The following is a 25,846-nucleotide window of genomic DNA, read 5'->3' as shown; positions in this document are numbered from 1 at the left end:
AACTTTTGTTTGACAGCCTTAGAGAGTGGCCAAGGTAGTGAGTACTTAAGTGGCCAATATGCCATGCATAAGAAAAGCAAAATGGTAAGACCCACCCTGCCATGACTTCTTAAAACATCTGCCAATTCTACATCAACAGTTGAGAAGATCATCAGAGCTTCTAGAATTCTTAGGGGCTGTGGAGAAAATACTTTGATTTTTAGGCCCACCTAGGAGGAAACACTCTGGTAAATACCATAGGCTTTTTAGTTAGAACCCCTGAATAGTGACAAAATAGAAGTAAGGATGAAGAAAAAAGACAAATCCTTACAAATAAAGTAGACCCTGACTCAAATCAGCTAAATATCTGATTGGCTTAAGGTAAGATATGCTTATACTTGCTAAAAGCTAAAGATAACCCTTTCTGCATTTCATACCTGTTAGAATGTTTACTTTCAAAAATCTAAGAAGTGTTAAAAAGGATGGTGTGGGGGGTGGATAACACACCTGTACTATTGGTGGGAATGTAAATTGGTGCAGCCCCTTGGAACAGTATGAAGGGTCCTCTAAAAATTAAAAATAGATCCAGCAATTCTACCTCTAAGTATCCAAAGGAAAGGGAATAACTATATTGAAAAGGTACCTGCAGCTCCATGTTCACTGCAGCATCATTTACAATAGCCAACTTAAGTGTCCATCAATAGATGAATAATAAGATGTAGTATATATACACAGGCTTATTTTTCAGCCATAAAAAAAAAAAATCCTGCAATTTGTGACAAGATGTATAGATATTGAGGGCATTATCCTAAGTGAAATAAGCCAGGCAGAGAAAGACAAATACAGTAAAGTATCATTTATACATGGGATAAAAAAAACTACTCATAGATACAGAGAACAGATTGTTTGTTGCCAGAAGTAGGTGGAGGGGCAAACAAGGGGAAATGAGTAAATAGGGGGGAAAAGAATCCTTTATGGAGAAGGCTATTTTGAGGACTTTCAAATTATGTCTATAGTTTTCATTTCAGGGGTTGAACAGACATTCAAAAATCAATAAGCATTCCAAGACAAAAAATATATAAATCAGACCAACTAGAGATACAAACATTGGAGTTATCAGACATGGAACTTAAAATAATTCTAATATTCAAGAATTCATGACAAGATGAAAAATCATGGCAAAGAACAAAAAAATGGCTTTAAAAATTACATAGAAATGCATTAACTCACTTCCGGAGGAGCAAGACGGCGGAAGAGTAGGGTCTCCAAATCACCTGTCTCCACCAAACTACCTAGAAAACCTTCAAATTATCCTGAAAATCTATGAATTCGGCCTGAGATTTAAAGAGAGACCAGCTGGAATGCAACAGTGAGAAGAGTTCGCGCTTCTATCAAGGTAGGAAGATGGGGAAAAAAGAAATAAAGAAACAAAAGGCCTCCAAGGGGGAGGGGCCCGCGAGGAGCCGGGCTGAGGCCGGGGCGAGTGTCCCCAGGACAGGAGAGCCCCGTCCCGGAGAAGCAGGAGCTGCACCGACCTTCCCGGGGGAAAGGGGCTCGCGGGGAGGTGGAGCAGGACCCAGGAGGGAGGGGATGCCCTCGGGCTCCCTGGGACAGTAACAGCAACTGCGCGCCCAGGAGAGTGCGCCGAGCTCCCCAAGGCCTGCAGCGCGCACTCGGAGGGGCTCGGGCGGCGGCTCCGCGGAGGGGGCTGCGCAAAGGGGGCTGCGCGGCCCCGGGAGCAGCTCGGCCGGGCTCGGGCAGAGGAAGAGGCTCCGTGCAGAGGGGCCTGCGCGGTTCCAGGAGCAGCTCGGAGGGGCTCGGGCGGCAGCTCCGCGGAGGGGGCTGCGCGGCCCGGGAGCGCGAATCCACCAGCGCAGGCTCCGGAGCACAGGGCGCCGGGACACAGCCCAGGATCCCGCCTCCCCCGGGACAGGCAGAGGCCGGGAGGGCCCAGGACTGCAAGGACGCTCCTGCCCCAGCTGAGCAGATCAGCGGCCCCGCCCGGAGCCTCCAGGCCCTGCAGACGGAGTTCCTGCCGGAGCTGAATCCAGGTTTCCAGAGCTGCCCCGCCACTGGGGCTGTTCCTCCTGCGGCCTCACGGGGCAAACAACCCCCACTGAGCCCTGCACCAGGCAAGGGGCACAGCAGCTCCCCCAACTGCTAACACCTGAAAATCAGCACAACAGGCCCCTCCCCCAGAACACCAGCTAGACGGACAACTTCCAGGAGAAGCCAAGGGACTTAACACAGAATCAGAAGATACTCCCCTGTGGTTCTTTTTGTTGTTGTTGTTGTTGTTGTTTTGTTTTTTGTTTTGTTTTGTTTTGTTTTGCTTTTTGATTTGTTTCCTCCCCCACCCCCCCTTTTTTTTCTCCTTTCTTTTTCTTTCTCTTTTTCTTCTTTTTTTTTTTCTTTCGTTTTTTTTTTTCTCTTCCCTTTTTTTTCTCTTTCTCTTTTCTTTCCTTCTTTCTCTCCTCTCTTTTTCTCTTTTTCCCAATACAACTTGCTTTTGGCCACTCTGCACTGAGCAAAATGACTAGAAGGAAAACCTCACCTCAAAAGAAAGAATCAGAAACAGTCCTCTCTCCCACAGAGTTACAAAATCTGGATTACAATTCAATGTCAGAAAGCCAATTCAGAAGCACTATTATACAGCTACTGGTGGCTCTAGAAAAAAGTATAAAGGACTCAAGAGACTTCATGACTGCAGAATTTAGAGCTAATCAGGCAGAAATTAAAAATCAATTGAATGAGATGCAATCCAAACTAGAAGTCCTAACGACGAGGGTTAACGAGGTGGAAGAACGAGTGAGTGACATAGAAGACAAGTTGATAGCAAAGAGGGAAACTGAGGAAAAAAGAGACAAACAATTAAAAGACCATGAAGATAGATTAAGGGAAATAAACGACAGCCTGAGGAAGAAAAACCTACGTTTAATTGGGGTTCCCGAGGGCGCCGAAAGGGACAGAGGGCCAGAATATGTATTTGAACAAATTCTAGCTGAAAACTTTCCTAATCTGGGAAGGGAAAGAGGCATTCAGATCCAGGAAATAGAGAGATCCCCCCCTAAAATCCATAAAAACCGTTCAACACCTCGACATTTAATTGTGAAGCTTGCAAATTCCAAAGATAAGGAGAAGATCCTTAAAGCAGCAAGAGACAAGAAATCCCTGACTTTTATGGGGAGGAGTATTAGGATAACAGCAGACCTCTCCACAGAGACCTGGCAGGCCAGAAAGGGCTGGCAGGATATATTCAGGGTCCTAAATGAGAAGAACATGCAACCAAGAATACTTTATCCAGCAAGGCTCTCATTCAAAATGGAAGGAGAGATAAAGAGCTTCCAAGACAGGCAGCAACTAAAAGAATATGTGACCTCCAAACCAGCTCTGCAAGAAATTTTAAGGGGGACTCTTAAAATTCCCCTTTAAGAAGAAGTTCAGTGGAACAGTCCACAAAAACAAAGACTGAATAGATATCATGATGACACTAAACTCATATCTCTCAATAGTAACTCTGAATGTGAACGGGCTTAATGACCCCATCAAAAGGCGCAGGGTTTCAGACTGGATAAAAAAGCAGGACCCATCTATTTGCTGTCTACAAGAGACTCATTTTAGACAGAAGGACACCTACAGCCTGAAAATAAAAGGTTGGAGAACCATTTACCATTCGAATGGTCCTCAAAAGAAAGCAGGGGTAGCCATCCTTATATCAGATAAACTAAAATTTACCCCAAAGACTGTAGTGAGAGATGAAGAGGGACACCATATCATACTTAAAGGATCTATTCAACAAGAGGACTTAACAATCCTCAATATATATGCTCCGAATGTGGGAGCTGCCAAATATATAAATCAATTATTAACCAAAGTGAAGAAATACTTAGATAATAATACACTTATACTTGGTGACTTCAATCTAGCTCTTTCTATACTCGATAGGTCTTCTAAGCACAACATCTCCAAAGAAACGAGAGCTTTAAATGATACACTGGACCAGATGGATTTCACAGATATCTACAGAACTTTACATCCAAACTCAACTGAATACACATTCTTCTCAAGCGCACATGGAACTTTCTCCAGAATAGACCACATATTGGGACACAAATCGGGTCTGAATCGATACCAAAAGATTGGGATTGTCCCCTGCATATTCTCGGACCATAATGCCTTGAAATTAGAACTAAATCACAACAAGAAGTTTGGAAGGACCTCAAACACGTGGAGGTTAAGGACCATCCTGCTAAAAGATAAAAGGGTCAACCAGGAAATTAAGGAAGAATTAAAAAGATTCATGGAAACTAATGAGAATGAAGATACAACCGTTCAAAATCTTTGGGATGCAGCAAAAGCAGTCCTAAGGGGAAAATACATCGCAATACAAGCATCCATTCAAAAACTGGAAAGAACTCAAATACAAAAGCTAACCTTACACATAAAGGAGCTAGAGAAAAAACAGCAAATAGATCCTACACCCAAGAGAAGAAGGGAGTTAATAAAGATTCGAGCAGAACTCAACGAAATCGAGACCAGAAGAACTGTGGAACAGATCAACAGAACCAGGAGTTGGTTCTTTGAAAGAATTAATAAGATAGATAAACCATTAGCCGGCCTTATTAAAAAGAAGAGAGAGAAGACTCAAATTAATAAAATCATGAATGAGAAAGGAGAGATCACTACCAACACCAAGGAAATAGAAACGATTTTAAAAACATATTATGAACAGCTATACGCCAATAAATTAGGCAATCTAGAAGAAATGGACGCATTCCTGGAAAGCCACAAACTACCAAAACTGGAACAGGAAGAAATAGAAAACCTGAACAGGCCAATAACCAGGGAGGAAATTGAAGCAGTCATCAAAAACCTCCCAAGACACAAGAGTCCAGGGCCAGATGGCTTCCCAGGGGAATTTTATCAAACGTTTAAAGAAGAAATCATACCTATTCTCCTAAAGCTGTTTGGAAAGATAGAAAGAGATGGAGTACTTCCAAATTCGTTCTATGAAGCCAGCATCACCTTAATTCCAAAGCCAGACAAAGACCCCACCAAAAAGGAGAATTACAGACCAATATCCCTGATGAACACGGATGCAAAAATTCTCAACAAGATACTGGCCAATAGGATCCAACAGTACATTAAGAAAATTATTCACCATGACCAAGTAGGATTTATCCCTGGGACACAAGGCTGGTTCAACACCCGTAAAACAATCAATGTGATTCATCATATCAGCAAGAGAAAAACCAAGAACCATATGATCCTCTCATTGGATGCAGAGAAAGCATTTGACAAAATACAGCATCCATTCCTGATCAAAACTCTTCAGAGTGTAGGGATAGAGGGAACATTCCTCGACATCTTAAAAGCCATCTATGAAAAGCCCACAGCAAATATCATTCTCAATGGGGAAGCACTAGGAGCCTTTCCCCTAAGATCAGGAACAAGACAGGGATGTCCACTCTCACCACTGCTGTTCAACATAGTACTGGAAGTCCTAGCCTCAGCAATCAGACAACAAAAAGACATTAAAGGCATTCAAATTGGCAAAGAAGAAGTCAAACTCTCCCTCTTCGCCGATGACATGATACTCTACATAGAAAACCCAAAAGTCTCCACCCCAAGATTGCTAAAACTCATACAGCAATTCGGTAGTGTGGCAGGATACAAAATCAATGCCCAGAAGTCAGTGGCATTTCTATACACTAACAATGAGACTGAAGAAAGAGAAATTAAGGAGTCAATCCCATTTACAATTGCACCCAAAAGCATAAGATACCGAGGAATAAACCTAACCAAAGATGTAAAGGATCTATACCCTCAAAACTATAGAACACTTCTGAAAGAAATTGAGGAAGACACAAAGAGATGGAAAAATATTCCATGCTCATGGATTGGCAGAATTAATATTGTGAAAATGTCAATGTTACCCAGGGCAATATACACGTTTAATGCAATCCCTATCAAAATACCATGGACTTTCTTCAGAGAGTTAGAACAAATTATTTTAAGATTTGTGTGGAATCAGAAAAGACCCCGAATAGCCGGGGGAATTTTAAAAAAGAAAACCATATCTGGGGGCATCACAATGCCAGATTTCAGGTTGTACTACAAAGCTGTGGTCATCAAGACAGTGTGGTACTGGCACAAAAACAGACACATAGATCAGTGGAACAGAATAGAGAATCCAGAAGTGGACCCTGAACTTTATGGGCAACTAATATTCGATAAAGGAGGAAAGACTATCCATTGGAAGAAAGACAGTCTCTTCAATAAATGGTGCTGGGAAAATTGGACATCCACATGCAGAAGAATGAAACTAGATCACTCTCTTTCACCATACACCAAGATAAACTCAAAATGGATGAAAGATCTAAATGTGAGACAAGATTCCATCAAAATCCTAGAGAAGAACACAGGCAACACCCTTTTTGAACTCGGCCATAGTAACTTCTTGCAAGATACATCCACGAAGGCAAAAGAAACAAAAGCAAAAATGAACTATTGGGACTTCATCAAGATAAGAAGCTTTTGCACAGCAAAGGATACAGTCAACAAAACTGAAAGACAACCTACAGAATGGGAGAAGATATTTGCAAATGACGTATCAGATAAAGGGCTAGTTTCCAAGATCTATAAAGAACTTATTAAACTCAACACCAAAGAAACAAACAATCCAATCATGAAATGGGCAAAAGACATGAACAGAAATCTCACAGAGGAAGACATAGACATGGCCAACATGCATATGAGAAAATGTTCTGCATCACTTGCCATCAGGGAAATACAAATCAAAACTACAGTGAGATACCACCTCACACCAGTGAGAATGGGGAAAATTAAGAAGGCAGGAAACAACAAATGTTGGAGAGGATGCGGAGAAAAGGGAACCCTCTTACACTGTTGGTGGGAATGTGAACTGGTGCAGCCACTCTGGAAAACTGTGTGGAGGTTCCTCAAAGACTTAAAAATAGACCTGCCGTACGACCCAGCAATTGCACTGTTGGGGATTTACCCCAAAGATACAAATGCAGTAAAACGCCGGGACACCTGCACCCCGATGTTTATAGCAGCAATGGCCACGATAGCCAAACTGTGGAAGGAGCCTCGGTGTCCAACGAAAGATGAATGGATAAAGAAGATGTGGTTTATGTATACAATGGAATATTACTCAGCTATTAGAAATGACAAATACCCACCATTTGCTTCAACGTGGATGGAACTGGAGGGTATTATGCTGAGTGAAGTAAGTCAGTCGGAGAAGGACAAACATTATATGTTCTCATTCATTTGGGGAATATAAATAATAGTGAAAGGGAATATACGGGAAGGGAGAAGAAATGTGTGGGAAATATCAGAAAGGGAGACAGAACGTAAAGACTGCTAACTCTGGGAAACGAACTAGGGGTGGTAGAAGGGGAGGAGGGCGGGGGGTGGGAGTGAATGGGTGACGGGCACTGGGTGTTATTCTGTATGTTAGTAAATTGAACACCAATAAAAAATAAATTAAAAAAAAAAAAAAGAAATGCATTAACTCAAAAATATAAAATGAAACACAATAAATTAGATTAACAGCAAATTACAACTGAAGAGAGAATTAGTGAAATGGAATACAAGTGAGAAGAAAATATTCAGACTGATGGAGAAAAAATATGAAAAACACAAAAATGAGTGTAAGAAATAGATGGAGCATAGGAAAAGTTCTAAGATTTTTCAAATTATAAATTCAAATGGAGAGATTAAGAGAGAAAGAAGCAATACTTATGGAGAAATGGTTGAAATTTTTCCAAAACCTATGAAAACCAATAAAGCATCAAGCCATAGATCCGAAAAATGCTACAAACTATTGGCAAATGCAAAGATAGTTAAATCTAGATACATCATAGTCATACTCCTGGAAACCAAAGACAAAGAGAAGACTCATTACCATTAAAGAGGCAAAAATAAGACCAATGCTTCATTGTCTCTTGCTTCCATTGTATCTATTGAGAAATCTATATTTTGTGCTGTTGTCATGCATTTTAATTCCTTATATGGAATGTATATCTATGGTCAATATTAACTTATATTTATGCTTATTATATGTATATATGTATCAAAATCAATGTAATTTCAAACAAAACTGAAAAATCATCAGATTTTCCCTAAAGAATATAGTAAAAGAACTACTAGCTGAAGGACAAGAATTTCAGATGGAAAAATGGAGATAAAGGAATGAAGAGCAAAGAAATATATTCTAAACATAAAAAGTATATTAACTGTATACATACATATTACAAATATAACAAAATTAACATATACAATATAAAAAGTAGAAGTCAGTAATGAGGCTTAAATACTATATTTGTATGTTTAATAAGTTGCAAAAGTACCAATTTACATATTTTAATAAGTCCAGGTCATATGTTGACATCTTAGAGATAACAACCAAGAGTGCAGTAAAAATGGTATATAATTAACAAGCTATGGCAGGGGAGAAGTGAATAATAAAAATATGCCATAAAAGGAGTAAAAGTGGAGGAGAATAATAGAGAAAAAAGTACACTTGAGACAAATTAAAAAAAAAAAAAAAAAAGTGAGATGGTACCTTGGTTCTTTTCTAAAAATTCCTCCCCAGTCATCCTATTTAGTAAATGTACTAACAACTGCATAACTGTAAACTAAAAAGTATATAGTCACATTATCCTCTTATTAAATTTATGCAGAAATATATTTAGGTTAGATTCCTGAGAACTTTTAACATCAATACTTTTTTTGAATCGTATTTTTTCTGAGGGCAAATATAACTTAAAGGACAGGATATAGTGTACTATAATTTTAATGTCCATTTATAATTTTGCTTTTATACATCACTGCATTTAAAATATTATTTGATTTAGAATTTAGACCCTGGAGAATTTTATTGTCACAACAGGGTATTAATATATGAAAAAAAAAATTAGCTATTGCCTAAACAGCACTTGGAAATCAAAAAGAGATTGCTTAAAAAAAAAAAAAAAAAAAAAAAAAAGAGATTGCTTTACTAGTTACCTTACATTTAATCAAAATCTTAAACATACCAATTAAACCAGCTTCTTCATATGCATTAGAAGAGACAAATGGAAAATACAATAGGCTTAAAAGATAGCTTGAACTATAGGATGATCATCAATTTTAACCTCCTGCAAAAAAAAAAAAAAAATGAAATCTTCTGCAAAATCAGTGTTATTAGCAAAAAATTAGAGACTTAAAGAATTTAATCAGTGGAGCTGTAGTACTGTACACCTTGTATTCACACTGATCCATTGTGTATTGGATAATAAATTGTTAAACTTCAAATACATGAATATTTACATATACACATGCCCATATTTATTTTTCAACCTAATCATTTATCAGGGATACATTATTACCTCACCTGTAGACTAAAATTTTAAGATATAGCCAGGATATTGCCTACACAAACTCACACAATGAAGTGGTAGCAGAAAAAGATCTAAGTTTCCAATCTTCCATTATCTCGCACAGGATTCTTTCAAAATGTAATATTGTATCTTCCCCAATGGTTACCAAATTGTTTCAAATCCCAGGGGTCCTTCTCATGATTCTTTCTGCCAGATTTTACAGTAATTGGTTAAGCACCATGCTATCTCATCACCCCCCCCCAAAAAAAACTATTTTTAGCTCTTCTTCCCATCAAAGCCTGACTAGCTCCTGTGAGATGAAAAGGTAAGAGAGTTGACAATATCCATCTTCTATCACTAAGACCAAACTGTATTGATCTCAAGTATTCATTCTCATCACATTAGGATTCATTTAACTACTATTTATTATTGTACCACAATGTACCAATCACTAATTTGGCAAATGCTTCAAAGAATTTCATGGTCCCATAAACAGCAGATAAACAGTAGTTAATTCGTTCATTCAGAAAGTATTTACTGGCCATGAAAAACTAACCAGACATTCTGTTAGTTGCTAAGAATGGTAGATCTCTCCCTTACTTTTATGATGCTTAGATTCTGGTAGAGAACTACACAACAGATAATCACAAATATAAATATATAATTCATATTATATATAATGAATTGTTCATTGAGCCGTTTAGGAAACAGGAGTTGCTTGCCTTAAGAGTCTAGGAAAGATTTTTATGAGAAAGTAACATTTGTGTTGAGATCCACAGGGTGAACAGAAGTTAATTCGTTAAAAAATAATCTTCCCAGCAGAGGGGAAAACAAAGAGAAAGAAGAAACATTACAAAGAATTCAAAGAGGGCCACTGTGGCAAGCAAGAATAAGAAAGTATCTTAAGTTGATGTTGCAGAGAAATGCAGTAAATACACCCTTTGAAGCTTCAGAGACACATTGAAACCTTTGGTATTCATTCCTGAAAGTAATGGAAATGAGTACAAAGCTGTAAAGTGAGGGGGAGAGGGGGAACACGGCAGGGATCCATTCAAAATACAGACTATCTCCCAACTAATTATATAACCCTGGGTTGAAGGACTCCAATTGTTTAGTAGTCCACAAGAGACAGTACCATTTTAAAATTGGCAGTAGCAATAAAGTTGGAGAAATTGATGGATTTGAGAGAAATTCAAGAGGTAAAATTGCAGAACTTAGTGACACTTTGGATGAAATTAAATGAAAATAGGAAATGAAGAGCTGCTGCCTCCTGAGGAGCTCCTGCCTTGTGGCATATAGAACTGGACAGATTGTGATGGTATTCCTCTGACAAGAAATACTGGAGAAGGTGTGGAGTTGAAGGAAGGAGAAAGCGAATCCAATTTTGAAAATGTTGAGTTTGAATTGCTTTTGAAATATCCAAAGTGATAATGTCCAGTGAGCAGCTGAATGATAAAACTGGAGCCTAAGAGGGAGATAGGAATATAAACCCAGAGAACGCATATATATAAATAGCAACTGAAACCCTGAGTGTGGATAGGAAGTCACAAGGAACCTGGTCATTAACCAGACAGGGATAGGCCACTGAGTCAGTCTGGTTCCAGACCAAGGAGCCAGAGAGGTACGGCTTAAAGCAGTTACAGGTGTTGTTTAATGGAAGCCAAGGAAGACCAATTTCAATGAGTCAATGTCAGAAGTCAATGATACAGAGTTCAAATAAGACAAGATATAAAAAATTACCATTCAACAAGATTGGGACTGAGACAGAATTATGCATAAAATGCCATGGAAGCACAGAAATGTGGGCATTAACTCTGGGTAGGGCAGAGTTGGTAAAAAGAAGTGACATTTAAGCCGTGTTTGAAAAATGAGTAAGAGTTTCCCAGGCAAAGAAGTCAGGGGATAAAATGGCAATATTTAGTGAAGGAATAGCTATTTCTCACACTCCTAGTCATTTTTTATTACTTTGCTTCCACATCTTAACAGGGCAGACATCCTCACATAGCAGCCTAGCTTCCATCAATGCCCTCACAGTCCAAAAATCAGAATATGAGAGAGAGAAAAACAATGTTAATACAGCAACATCATGGAGTCTCAGAGTTAGGGAATAAAAAGAGGATTCCTGATTCTATAACAAACTATGAAAAAAAAAAAGTTGTAAGAGCAAAAAGTCAAATTAGAATGTAGAAAAATTAAATAGACATGTGAACATATGAGAACTTTCCCTCTCATGCGTTCTCAGCAACAGGCTTTGAGCCAGATGACCATGGCTATCTTTTAAGTAATGAGAAACAATGTATTTTTAAGATTTTATTTATTTACTCATGAGAGCCATAGAGATAAAGAGGCAGAGACACAGGCACAGGGAGAAGCAGGCTCCCTGTGGGGAGCCCCATGAGGAACTCCATCCCAGGACCCAGGATCACGCCCTGAGCCAAAAGGAGAGGCTCAAACCACTGAGCCACCCACGCGTCCTGCAGTGTATCTTCTGACTGGTTTTGAAAGAATCCACAAATGCTGAATTCTGATTTGCAGAACAAAGATCACAATTTCACACGTTCATAAACTGAGAATACACTAAATGTAAAACTACAGGAAAAAGGATACCTAGTATTAAAATAGTTGACTTAAAGCCACGTAGTCAAATTATGTTCACCCACTGAAATAGTAAAACTAACACAAGTCATTATTCTGCTCACGAGATGAATCACGGATAAACATTTTGCATCCAGCAAAAATAAAAAGAGTCCAACCCCTAGACTGCCCCTTCCTTTTTCCATGCTTTAATGTTCACATAACAATAACCACTGTTCCTATTTGGCGAAATTTTTAATTCTGAGCTCTTTTAAAGGAAAAGCAAATTTCTTTTTTCATTTACCTGCCATTGGTTTGAGATGCATTAAGCTGCAAACACGTTAGACAATTAAGTTGCCTATTGTCTTAAAATGGGCATTCAGGAATCACACGGGAATAAATTTTGGTTCGAAATTGCTGTTCCTTACAATCTTTCCCCCCAAGCTTGTTCAAGTGCGTCGAAGCATAAATGCATTAGGAATAATTAAGGAGATGCTAGATAATTTCACCCTACGATGTCTTCCTAGCCTTATACATTGGCGTCACACCTTTTCCTGCCACCCATTGTCCTCTTTGTCACACGGTACAGGGAGGATAAAATAAAGATAATAAAGGCACTATCCCTGGAGGAATGGCTACAGTTAGGCATGGAGTATAATGCAGCCCCTCCAAGAGAAAAGCAGAAGAACCCGTTTCCTCTAGGCGTCCTGCAAAAGGCTGTCACAGGTAGAGATTCTGCTGGGTCTGAGCTATGGAGGCGGGTCTACGTGTTCACGGCACAGAGATGATGGGGAACCTTTTACCAGGTGAGGCCTAGCCAGACAGAAGTGCTGCAGGGAGGGCCCTGGGGTGCGGTGGATGACATAACCGGGAGAGAGCAGCCGGCTGTGCGCAAAAGGATGGGGACGCCCTGGGCCGCGAGGTGGTACCTGCGCAGTGTCGAGCGCCCCAGCCACTGAATCCCCGATCCAGAGATGCTCCCGGAGAAGCTGCTGGTAGCTGAGGCAGTGCTTCACCGCAGATGGCACATTCCCCATGGCGCGGCCCGCGACCGCAGGCGGGAGCCGGGAGGAGAGGGACGCGGAGCGAGCTGCGCCGGCCCGGAGCGCGCCCCTCCGGGCGCAGGCGGCGAGCACCAGCCCCGCTCCGCGCACTGCGTCGGCGCCGACAGGGTGGGGAGCGGGCGGCGGCGGCGGCGGCGGCGGCTGCGGCGGCGGCGGCCGCGCCCGGGCAGGGAGCGCGGGGAGCACCTGCGGCGCCCGGAACGCGGAGAAGCGGAACGGAGCCCACGGACGCCCAGGTGTGGCGCCTCTCCCTCGCTGCGCCGGGCGTGCGGGGCGATCCGCACACGCCCCACTGACCGGCTTCTCACCTGGTTCAGAGCCTAAGCGAGAAAGAGGGTGCAAATAAAAGGAAGGGCGCATGCGTTTTTGTGCCGGTGAGTCTGCTCCTTTCCAGCTGCAGGATTTCGTGCTTAGTGTAGGGTTTGTCCAGCGTTGGACTCACTCGCGTAGGTGATTGATGACGATCAGCTCGATTTTAAACCGTCTTGAGCCCGTCTGCAAGGGTAAAATACAGCTCTAACAAAGAGGAAAATAAATATAGAGAGTGCTGCAATGGCAGAGATGTCACAGATAACTTGGTGTCAGTAAGTCGGTACTACAGGTTAAGCACTGAACTGGAATTGAGTTGCTTAAGAGATGCCCGACTCAAAATTGTTGAAGCCCTAAAAAAAGGCTAAATTCATTGGAACTAAAAGTGCTACATAAATCCTTAGGGTATTAGAAGAGGAGTGATCTTTGGTGTGGAGGGGATTGGGAAGATGGCCCTGGAACAGACCTTTTCCCTACCTCCTCTCCTTCACAGGCATATTTACATCACCTGGACCCACTCTAAAACTTCTCAGAGTGGGTGCAGCAGCTTGCAACTGAAAAGATATTCATCAAGAAGAGTCTTGAGCAGCCAAGCATGCATGGCCAGGCATACCAGTCAGCTCTACTGGTCCCTGCAGCAAATAGAAATCAGAAGCTGGCTGATGTTGCACAACCAGATGAAAGGATCCAAAGATTATCTTGTAAAACATAGTACAAACATACTTAGAAGTAATTTAACACTCAGATTAAGGAAGCAATCATTACTACTTGGGAGACTGGTGAGACTTCCATTTGCCATAGAAACAAAGCAGTTAAGGACAGAAAAAGGCAAAGAAGGGGGGAGATATCATATAGATCCTTAGTGGAACAGCACTGGAAAGGACAAAGAGGATAAGGGGATCATAGATCTCACAGCTTTGACCAAGGAGCGTTAACTTGGAAAACGTGTCCTGAGCCCTACCAAAGTGAAGTCATGCAATTATTGGATGTCTTTAAAACTCCTAAAGCACACACACAAAATCCCAATTATGATTTACCTGAAAGTGACTATTTTATAGGTGTGTATTCCTAGGGTTAAATCCACTCTGTTTTGTTTTTAGCAGAGCTCGACTGTTAATTATTTTTCCTCCACAACTGTAATGCATTCAGGTGGCACCAATGCCTATTACTTTTTTTTTCCCCTCCCTGCTGTAATACTCTAACAGAGAACAGAGTTTTTGAAAGAATTTAAAAGGACCGATTGGAACGACAGTAAACAAGGTAATCTTCAGAATGGAGTCAGTCCTTCAAAACTTGAAATAGTTTTGACAATTCATAGTGAAGCCTAAACTTTTGAAGAATATGACTTCTAAGCCAGATACTGTATGTTCCTTTGCTATGAAAAACACCTAGAAGTGAACTTTACTGCTTAATAGTTTGCTAAATAGGAAAGTTCTTCAGAAAATGTCATTTCCCAATTAGTTCACCATAGTAATATAGTGTTTTGTTTTTTCAGAAAAGCCTTATAAAAAGGAAAATATTTGTTGACACAGGCTTACTTAATGCCTTTCATATGGAAAAAGCTGTATCAAAAATTTAAACTATAATTCCTGTAACTACCAAAGTCATTAGCACTAATAAGGACTAAATATCTTAAGAATGTTTAATCTATCAAATGAAAGGGAGGGAAAATAGATGGGCTTTTGCTAGAAGGTAAGGTTTGATGTTAAAGTTAATTATAAATGCTGAAAATTTAATGTTGAGTTAGCGTGCATTTTTCTTTTCATGATCAGAATGAAATTTCAATATGTATTCCTGTTAATGCAAATTAAGAAAGCTCTAAATGAAATGAGAATAGATACAACACATCCCTGTGGTGGCAATGTAGCTCTTTCTACCCCTGTATGCAAGCTAAGAAACTTGGCTTCATCAGAGCAGCATAGAAAATACTTGTTAAAAATCACCGTGTGTGTGGCATATTATGATCTGCACTCTGTTCTATCATTATGCATCAGGACTGAGCTATTTCTCTTTCATTGTATTTCAATCATTCAAATATAAGAAGATACAAAAAATCATTGTAAATTAAAAGGAATTAAATTTCCTGTTGTCTTCAGTGAATATAAGTAACTTTTCATTCAAAACCTTCACATGGTCTTAAAAAAAAAATAAAAGAAAGAAAGAAAAGAAAAGAAAGGACACCTGGGTGGCTCAGCGGTTGAGGGTCTGCATTTGGCTCAGGGCATGATCCCTGTCCTGGGATAGAGTCCCTCATCAGGCTCCCTGCCTGAGCCTGCTTCTCCCTCTGCCTAAGTCTCTGCATCTCTCTCTGTGAATCTCATGAATAAATAAATAAAATCTTAAAAAAAAAAAAAAAAGAAAGAATAGAAAACCTTCACATGGAACGCCTGGGTGGCTCAACTGTTGTGTATCTGCCTTCAGCTCAGGGTGTGATCCCGGGGTTCAGGATCGAGTCCCACATCAGGCTCCATGCAGGTCCCTGCTTCTCCCTCTGCCTATGTCTCTGCCTCTCTCTCTGTATCTCTCATGAATAAATAAATAAAATCTTAAAAAAAAAAAAAACAAACCTTCACGTGTACCTGTCTTTCCTGAATTGTTCTTGACTCCCTTCCCTCCTTAAGCTCCTACCAAAATTCCAGTCTCCCAAAAAGAGAAGTTAACTGCCATCTTGGACCTATTGTCTCTCTCTGCTCTCCTATTGACTTCTCTCTGCCACATTTCTCTTTGAAAGGCACCACCGTAGCACAGTGAGGGAGACCCCAAGAGCTGGTTTTAGAATACCTGAGATGGTAGCCTGGTTCCACCAGTTGCAAACTAAATGGTCTTTAGCAAGCTCTTTAGCCTCTGTTTCTTTTTGTGTAGGGGGATTATGATAAAGTTTCCTACCTGACAGAGCCATTGTAAAGATTAAATGAGCTAGAATATAAAAAGTGATCAACACTTGGTCTCTGGCACATAGTAGGCACCCAATAAAATTTAGCTATTACTACCACAGTGCTCTTGTTTTGTTTTATTTTGTATTCAAAGATCACACTGTACAGCCTGAGCAATTTTTGAAAATATGTACCTGATCAATATTTCTAAGCTTAAAATTCTTAGAGATTTCTTATAACCTTTGCAGAGAAGTTTATTAAAATGAGACACTCAGTTTTTCTTGAAGATAGTTATTCCAATCTCATCTCCTACTGGTTTTCCAAACTTCTTCTTAACTCCACAGGTATCAAAGTATTTGCAGTTCTTAAAATTTCAGGGCTCTCCCATGCTGTACTATCATTTGCATCTTGTTCCATAATACACACTTCGGGAAATACAAAAGATACTTGAAGATATCAATGAAATCAGCCATCAGTCTAATGCAAGAAATATTTTAACATTTTCTCTCAAAGAGAAAATAAATTTTTCCTACCTTGGCTTCTTATTCTGCCCTTTTCATATAACATTGAATTAAATTCTTTCAAACTATGATGCTAATGGCTATGTGATATCCATATATGCATATATATGATCAAAATAATAATCTTCTACAGTAAAGTCTTATATTTATTTTTGAAAGGGAAATAGCTAGAATATGATAGAATGTGTAAATAATTGTCTAATTAATCTTCCAAAAACAGTGCAGCAATAGAAATCTAGGATGCTGTATTTCTGTCAATTTCTTTTTTTAATATTTTATTTATTTATTCATGAGAGACACGCAGAGAGAGAGAGAGAGAAAGAGAGAGAGGCAGAGACACAGGCAGAGGGAGAAGCAGGCTCCATGCAGGGAACCCCTTGTGGGACTCAATCTCAGGGCTCCAGGATCGTGCCTTGGATTGAAGGCACAAGCTCAACCACTGAACCTCCCAGGCATCCCTAATTTCTATTTATGTTTTTAAACAAAATTGGTTTCATGTATACAGTGTTTACTCATATGGTTAGTAATTTACTATTATAAGTTTATCCTTGGTGAAGGCTTTTTTTTTTTTTTTTTAAGATTTCATTTATTTAGGAGAGAGAGCACAAGCAGGGGGAGTGGCAGAAAGAGAGGGGGTGGGGAAGCAAGCTCTCTGCTGAGCTGGGAGCCCAACGTGGGGCTCATGGGGCTTGATACCAAGACCCTGGGATTATGATCTAACCTACGGCAGATACTTAACCAACTGAGCCACCCAGGCATCCCAAGCCTTTTTTTCGCTCCCTATGGGAATCCTGTATAGGCTATTAGTACATCCCAAAAGGATGGCTACACTTTGGCTTGGTTGGGGTTTCCAATAAGTTTGGTGTACAACTCTAGGATTTATTTTTTGTTTTTGTTAGTATCTTAGCTTAATATCCACAAGGATATTATGAACCTGGAACTTAAAAGCACGCACAATGGAATTTGGCTTCAGTTTTCGTGCAGGGATTTCATTTCCCACTCACATAGTCAGGTGAGCCTTTTCCATCTTGTATACATGGAACTGCCTTTGGAGACCAAATGACTCATGACCTTGGTTCCATTAGCTCCTTTTCTCAGATGGTCACTGGATATCCCATTCCCATGTGATAAGAGCCCCAGCCTCTGGCTATAAAGACCTGTACACTCTTGTGGGCTTCTTGGCAATATTTAGACCCTGGGTACATCCTTGATATCAGTGTCTGAGGGTAGGGACAGTCATCTCTCACATCAGCTTTGTCCTCCATATTAAATAGAATTCTAATTTGAAACCTTTTTAATGATTACTGTGTTTGTAGATACTTTTCAGTCCCCAAAGTTCCTATCACCTCTTGGAAAGTAAAATTAGAATCTGGGAGATGGCGAACTGAACTGAACACTAAGTTTTACTTGGAGAAACTGAGAAACTTACTGTACAGTTCTGATATTTTGACTAATCTACAAGAAAGAAAGCTAGGCTTAAGTCATATGTTATCTATACCCACTCCCATCCTGCTCCCTATATCTTCTCCATATAAAATGACAATAATAAATTCCATAGTTGTGCATTGTCTGTATCTTAAACAAAGCCTCTCAAAAACAGAATGGGAATGGGTTTGTGTTTCAGAGACCAGTCAACCCAAAACTAAGTAGACTGACCATTATCAATCCTCTCAAGTGGTAAGTTCTTGGGGAAGAAAAGTCCAGTTAAAACAGGTTATTTTGGGAGTTCCTTTTGCCCCAAAGATGGCTATTTAAGGGTTTGTATGATGACAGCATGGATAAAATCAGAAGCACGTAAAAAAATCAAAATAGTAATAGTAATAAGTGCCAAACTGGCATGTAGCCAAGGTACCTACTGGGCAGGGATCAAAGACACATATGGTGAGTCTCAAACAATGATGCTGTAGAACTTTGGCAAGTATCACAAGACTAATGTGCTCCAGCCTTAAACAATAAAAAAGAAAGAATGAAAACAACTTGGTTACCAATACTGGATGATACCTAAGGGGAAGCAAAGCTTTCATCATCTCGGTTTTATTGCTGAAAAATTTAGATAACTTCTCACATATGTTTTGTCTGGCTGATCTAAATTGATGGGAAGGATAACAGTGTGTTTAAAAACATTCTTGGCATTTGGTCCCTAAAATCAAAGTTCCATTAACAATAGCATTGTTCTGAAATAGAGCATTTTTTTGAGAGTAAGTAATGAGATCTATTTTACCAAAATAATACCCCACCCAGGTGATGGATACCTGGCACTAGATACAAAAATCAGAACAAAGCTGCAAACTACATTTCTCCAGATGTAGGAGTCTACTTCTTCTTTCACTAATTCAGAAGAATCCAAAAGCATTAGCATTGCAAGCTATATTGTAAAATAAAAGGTACAGACATTGACTGTTCATTATTATCAGTTCATTAGATGGCTGCAGTGCACATAATTTTTGTCAATAGATATAAAAGTATTTTTCCATTCCATTAACTACAAACTCAGACTCTATTTGGAAAACGTTTTTATCAATCAGTTGATATATTTTGATGGTTTATAGTAAATGTGACCTTAATAGGTGAACTATATTAACTCTTACCCATGAACACTTATCATCCTTTGAATCTATATCAATCACTATTGAATGAGAAAGCAAATTGATATCAAATACAAGTACAAAGGACTTGGTATTTTGCTTTACACATAGTAGGTGTTCAATAATCTTTAGTTTCTACCTTTTCTCCTCTTTTAAAATCAAATCAAATTCAGTTAAGAATGTATATATGTTATATTGCTCCAGTTGGAGGGAATCTATAAATCTAAATTTAATGACTTCTATAGAACATTAGTTTAATTCACTAAAAATATTTTTTTTTGATGCCCAGTAAATGGGAAAATAAATATGAACAAACATGTAAGACATACCATTATGACTTTAAGGGTCTCCCATTCTAGTGGTGACATTCAAAGAAAAAAAATAAAATTATACATATATAATATCTAAGATATTGGTAACAGATGCATTTTAACTACATGAATGTAAGACACTAAATGCCACAGTTATAGACTCTAGATTAAAAAACATTATAGCATAATTTCCATGTTCATTAAATGTGCATTGAGTATTTAATGTATAATAAGTATAGGGCACTATACTACTGTGTGGGGGAGTAATGATCAACAGTCTTTAAAACAAAGAGACTTCAGGATGCCTGGGTGGCTCAGCACTTGAGCATCTGCCTTTGGCTCAGGGTGTGATACCAGGATCCGGGATCGAGTTCCACATCAGGCTCCTTGTATGGAGCCTGTTTCTCCCTCTGCCTCTCTCTCTCTCTCTCTCTGTCTCATGAATAAATAAAATCTTCTTTTAAAAAAAAGTTAGAGGGCAGCCCTGGTGGTGCAGCGGTTTAGCGCCGCCTGCAGCCCGGGGTGTGATCCTGGAGACCCAGGATTGAGTCCCATGTCAGGCTCCCTGCACGGAGCCTATTTCTCCCTCTGCCTGTGTCTCTGCCCCTCTCTCTCTGAATAAATAAATTAAAAAAAAATAAATAAAAATAAAAAAGTTAGTATCTATTTTTTTAAAAAATAAAAAATAAAATAAAAATAAAACAAAGAGACTTCTAATTTTCTAGTGAAATATGTCACTAAATATCTATAATAAGTGCCAAGTGATAATATAAGTGGAGAACCATAGGAGCAGAGCACACTCCATTTTCAGTTAGGAACATAAGAAAAGGCACCAGGAAGGAGGGCACATTTGAGAGGATTAGACAGACCAAGCCCACCATGATGAAGAGAAGCAGCAGGATGGGAAGAGAAAGATCAACTGATAATGGACTACATTACTACCAAGAACTATCAAGACATGGAAATAACCTTAAATTAAAAAGTTAATAAAAACACCTGATCTAATGATATTTTTATGTTCGTGATTATTTCACTGTGGAAATTACAAATATAATGATCCTTTTCAGTTTTGACAGAGATGAACATAAACACATAAATCCACTGGAGGTGCTAAAGAGACTAACTTTAAAGTATTTATTTTGCAAATCAGACTTTTATATATAACTTTAGATTTTGTAAGTATGTCATACATGTTCTTGTGAGCAGGGGGGAGGAAAGGTTGTATTTATTAAGTGACAAGACCTATTAAGCACTCCACTGGTTATTTTAACTATGTGTATAAATTCTCATCTCCATTTAACAGCTGCAGTAACTGAGGCTCAGAGATCTTGAGCAACTATAGCAAATTCAAAAGGAAATGTGAGAGATTCAAAATTGTGTCTCTTAAACCCTTTGTGTTAGCATTTTCATGTCATGGTTTTCAAGAATAAATGATGGACAGACATTCATACACACAGCCATTTGTTCCTCATAACACTTTGTAGGAAAGGAAAGCTTTGCTCAGAGAGGTTATAATGTTTGCTTTAGAGCTCAGTCTTCTGATTCTGCATTCTATGAGATTTCCACAATACATGGAGAATACATGGAACATTGTATTGTTCCAAATACAATCCAATTTTGTCTTAAGTAGGAAATTTGAGGACCTTTCAGGCTTAATGACATTAAAAGTACTTTCCGTAAGGTTAACATAAGATTAAAGAACTCTCTTCATAACTCCAGCATCTATATATTCTCTGTCTTATTTGAGGATTTAAGACAAAGCTCTAAGTACTCAAGAAAATTTGTAGATGGATACTTCATCTTGATGATCCCATGTGGTGGTGGTGATATTTCTCTTTTTAGAAGTTATTTAAGCCATAAACTTATGTCTATGCTATGTTTATCACAATATCTATATAATAAGAATTATAATTTTTAAATTCTTGATGATTTTTTACTTTTCATTTTTTCTTTCTCTGTCACCTGGAATACTCATTCGTCTATTTCTCCAAATATCATATGGTATTTTTTTTTCCTGAACTAATGAAGTTCTACTCTACCACTTAAGGAAGTTTTTTCCATCATGGAAAAGTAGTTGTCATGCCAACAGTTTCCCAGTGTTCTCCTGGAAGTATAATTCTCTAAAGAGTTCATCACTAATTGGATAATGGAATCCTTTTCTAACTAGAATGCCATCACTCCAAGAACATTTTAGTTAAAAATTATAAGGGTAAAAAATCATAACAGTATAAAATAATAAGTGGCATTATTCAATGCTTTGTATTTTTCCAGCCTCAAATCTCCACTAAACTCACAAATGGAAATGCTTCAATATGGAATATTATATGAATTTTGAAGGCAATAATCTATGGCTATCCTATAATGCAATATTATTTTTTGCAACTTTCAAAAACTGATTCATAATGTTTGGATAACTTTTCATTAACTCTTTTAAAGTTTGAAATTAACTAAAAAAGTTATAGACCCATGAGAGCCCCAGATGGGAGTGAGAAAGAGAACAGGATCCCTAAAATCAAGTTCTTGAGATTCCCTTCGTCCTGCTCAGTCCCTGCTCCCATTAGTTTTCTTCCAGCATCTTCTGTTTCACCTTCTTACTCTATGTTGTAGGAACACACTTGTCACCTTATATATTTTATTTCCTCAGAAACTTTTGCCACTCCATAGAGATTTCTGATTCTTGATAACTCACAGTTTGCTTAACAGAAACTTAGAAAATACAGAGTTAATGTTAGGATTAATCAGCATTATTTGCAACATTTTAAAAATGTTTGCCTTTAAACTTCGTTTCCAGCAACAGAATAGCTTAAATTGGTGTTTCTCAACCTCAGCACTATTGATATTTTGGGCCTGCTAATTCTTTGTGTGGGGGCTGTCCTGTGCATTGTAGGAATTTTAGCAGAATCCTGTGCTCTAACCCAAAAGATGTCAGTAGCCTCCCCTAAGTCATGACAACCAAAATTATCTCCAGGTACCACTGAAGTCCCTTGGGAGGCAAAACCCACCAGTGGTTGAGAATCACTGGTATAAATGATGATGATGGCAGTGAGTTAATCACGTGACAAGAACTATCCTAAGTACTTTAAGTACACATTATGTAGTTAATGAGAAAGGTTCTGTAATTCTTACTTGACAGATAAGCCAATGTGAACACAGAGAAATTAACTAAGTCACATGATATCACATGGCTAGTCAGTAAGACAGCTGGAATTCAAACCCAAGCAGTCTGATTTCAAAGCACACATTTTTTATCATCAGGCTAGAGCTGCATTGCTGAAATCACACTAAGCAAGAATGGAATCTGTCAAAATCATGGATCATTTCTGGTTTACATTTTTTTCCCATGATTTCAAACTTTTAACCCATGGAAAATAGACTTCCTACGAATGTAAAACCTCTCCCAATAAGTAGGTTCCCTCATCCCCTTAGTCCTGTTCACTGAGTTGTTGAAATTCCATCAAAGACCAGATTTCCCAGGCAGGGATTTAAAGCTCAGTCCAAGGAATTAGATTCCTGGGATCATATCCTGACAGAACCATTATTAGGAGTATGAGACCCATAAATATCCTAAAGCTGTCTACATGTTTTCTTACTTTATAATGATTCAAATATTAAGAGGATCTATATATTTGTATTATCATTAGTTCAAAACAAAATCATTAAAATTAGTTTAGAAATCCTATATCTCTTAGCATTCAAATATTATCTTCTTACAAATAAGAGCCTGAAAAACTTAGATTTCTTTTGCCACTTCTCTATCTTGTGTGGCAGAACTGATATTTTCACACAAAATAAAAACTATCATACAGCATACTTTTTAAAGATTTTTGCCTTTGTAAGTATGGCCTTCAAAAAGTAGGATTTCTTTCTTGATCTAAGACCTTATTTTGTTTCATGCTGACTATAAAATGTTATAAGGAATATAGTTTAATAATCAGTTTTATATCTAATAAAGCATGGTTAATATATATAATATTAAATACATGATATGTATTATCTCCTTCCAAGATTCTAGGAAAGTTGTTTGCAATAATAACAACCTATACTTGCATTTACTAATTGATCTCTATGTGCCACACACTATATTAACAGTTCTTCATATATTAACTCATTCAATCCTCATAACAACCCCTTTAAGTAAGTATCTTTAATATCCCCATGTGGAAGCAAAGAATTAGAACCATAGAGAACTTGACCAAGTTAAAGAACTTGACCAAAGTTCACATAGATAAGAAATGACTTAGTTGTTTTATAAACCCTAACAGTTTGGCACCAAAGCTTTAGTGGAATCACATATGTATACTGCCCTCCTAAACTGGGGGAATTATCACTACATATTGTATTAATCATCATTTTAGTAGATAAAGTAATTAAATTAGGATATCTATCTCACACACGGTAGGAAAAATGTACTTGGTCTCTTAAAAATTATACCATCTATACAAAATTTCTTGGCAGCAGAGGGTAAGAATTTTATTTTATGAAGAAATGAATTAATAATTATAAAAATAGTTTTGAATTAAATAATTCTAAATTATTACTTAGTTAATTTTTTTCTTTATTCCCATCTCATTAGCTCAAATATCTGGGACCTGTCAGAGTCATGTGACAGGTCAAACAACCAGTAAAATAAACAGTGAGACAGGTTTTCCAGTTTGCTAGGGTCAGTCCCAGATTATACTAGTCTTGGTATCCTTGCTATTTAGGATTTCCTGAATTTCTCATTTTTAATTAAGAGGTTTTTTTTTTTTTAAGATTTTATTTATTTATCCATGAGAGAGAGAGAGAGAGAGAGAGAGAGAAAGAGGCAGAGACACAAGCAGAGGGAGAAGCAGGCTCCATGCAGGGAGCCTGATGTGGGACTTGATCCTGGGACTGCAGGATCACGTTCTGGGCGGAAGGCAGGTGCTAAACCAATGAGCCACCCAGGGAATCCCTTAATTAAGAGTTTTATTTAATAATTGCATTAGAATAAGCCAAGATGAGTTATGTAGTCCTTAAACTTCTGCCACAATCTCATCTTGCAGAGTGTGAGAGACATTTGTTCTGAGAATGGAGTTCTCACTTTAACACGTGGTTAAATCTCTAAGAGGACCAGCAACAAGACTGTTCCTTTATTTGATCTTTTCCAGATGCAACATATAACTACTATCTCCTTTTCAAGGGCAATATGCAGGGTGCCAGCTGATCAAATAAAATGTGCTTTGTGAGAAGCAGCTAGGGACAGCTCATTCCATGTGATCTTGGGTGATGATAGTCAGAAAAGAAATCTACCCCTCAGCCCCTCTTGTCCATTGGTCTTACCAGCTGGTTAGGTGTTCCGTGCCCCCTTCCTAGTCCTGTGAGATATCTGAGGCTGACATAATACTGATCCTCTGGGCCAGAGGGAAATATTGGGAATCATAAGCTAAATATACATGAATAGAAACTGAGCAGTCCTGCCACAGAGTACAGAGTGTAGCGAATGCTCTGGATATTGTGGAGTTTTTAAAGATTTTACTATACAAAATAAATCCACAATGGTTTGTTGGATTTTTACTTAGACTAGTACTTTTTATTTTGTAATAAAATCTTTTGATAGCAATCTCATGAGAAAACAGAAATGTGCATTTAGAGTAATAAGTTCCGAACTTCCATTTCTCAAGAAAGTTGATGATGCGCTTGTAATTTAAACAAAATGTGTTTCAGTATTTACCATCTACCCTGGGAATTGTACTGATCACATTAAAATCAAAAGACAAATCTACAACAGAAGCATCAGCATTTTAAGAAGACTATACCCAAAGACAATCTTGAACCACATGTACAGGCAGAGGTGGGATATATATTTATAAAGCATGACTTTTCATTTGGTTAGGTAACTATTCTAACTTAATCTTCCTATTTACTTTCTAAGATTTTGGTGTTTTTGTTTTTGTGTATTTGTGTGTGTGCACATGCATGTGCACATGTGAATTCTAAAGATAGGGCTGCTAATATATTTTATAAGAAAGAAAACTTCTAAGTAATACTTGCTTATTACATTGTGTTCAGAGATTTCAGTAGACAAGCACCTTAGCTAATTACCAGAAAGGTTTTGTTTGGGGAATCAAAGTAAAGCTGTTGAATTGTATTCCGCCAAGATAAAAGATTGGACTTGACTGTGAATACTACTGTAAGTTCAAAGCTCAAAACTGAAGGTAATTTTTTGTCGTTATTGTTATAATACAAATGCAAACTTTGGTGTAACATGCCAACATAATAA

At 38.4% G+C, this 25,846-nt stretch overlaps 1 protein-coding gene across 8 annotated transcripts in view; it reads right to left on the bottom strand.

Annotated features, from left to right (window-relative positions):
• Nucleotides 1–13,417, bottom strand: part of HMGCLL1 (3-hydroxy-3-methylglutaryl-CoA lyase like 1) — a 205,610-nt gene extending 192,193 nt beyond the window's left edge. For 2 of the 8 annotated variants that reach the window (XM_072832547.1, XM_072832546.1), the window contains exon 1: nucleotides 12,872–13,096. In XM_072832547.1, coding sequence (XP_072688648.1) covers nucleotides 12,872–12,979 — 108 coding nt within the window. In that variant the 5' untranslated portion in view covers nucleotides 12,980–13,096. Of the gene's footprint in view, nucleotides 1–12,871; nucleotides 13,099–13,314 lie in introns of those variants that run through there. The other 6 variants (XM_072832542.1, XM_072832548.1, XM_072832550.1 and 3 more) reach the window with 5 other exon arrangements.
• Between the last annotated feature and the right edge of the window lie 12,429 nt (nucleotides 13,418–25,846).

Source organism: Canis lupus, chromosome 7 (assembly GCF_048164855.1).
Source record: "Canis lupus baileyi chromosome 7, mCanLup2.hap1, whole genome shotgun sequence".
NCBI classification, from domain to species: Eukaryota; Metazoa; Chordata; class Mammalia; order Carnivora; family Canidae; genus Canis; species Canis lupus.
This window is presented reverse-complemented; position numbering and strand designations above follow the sequence as displayed.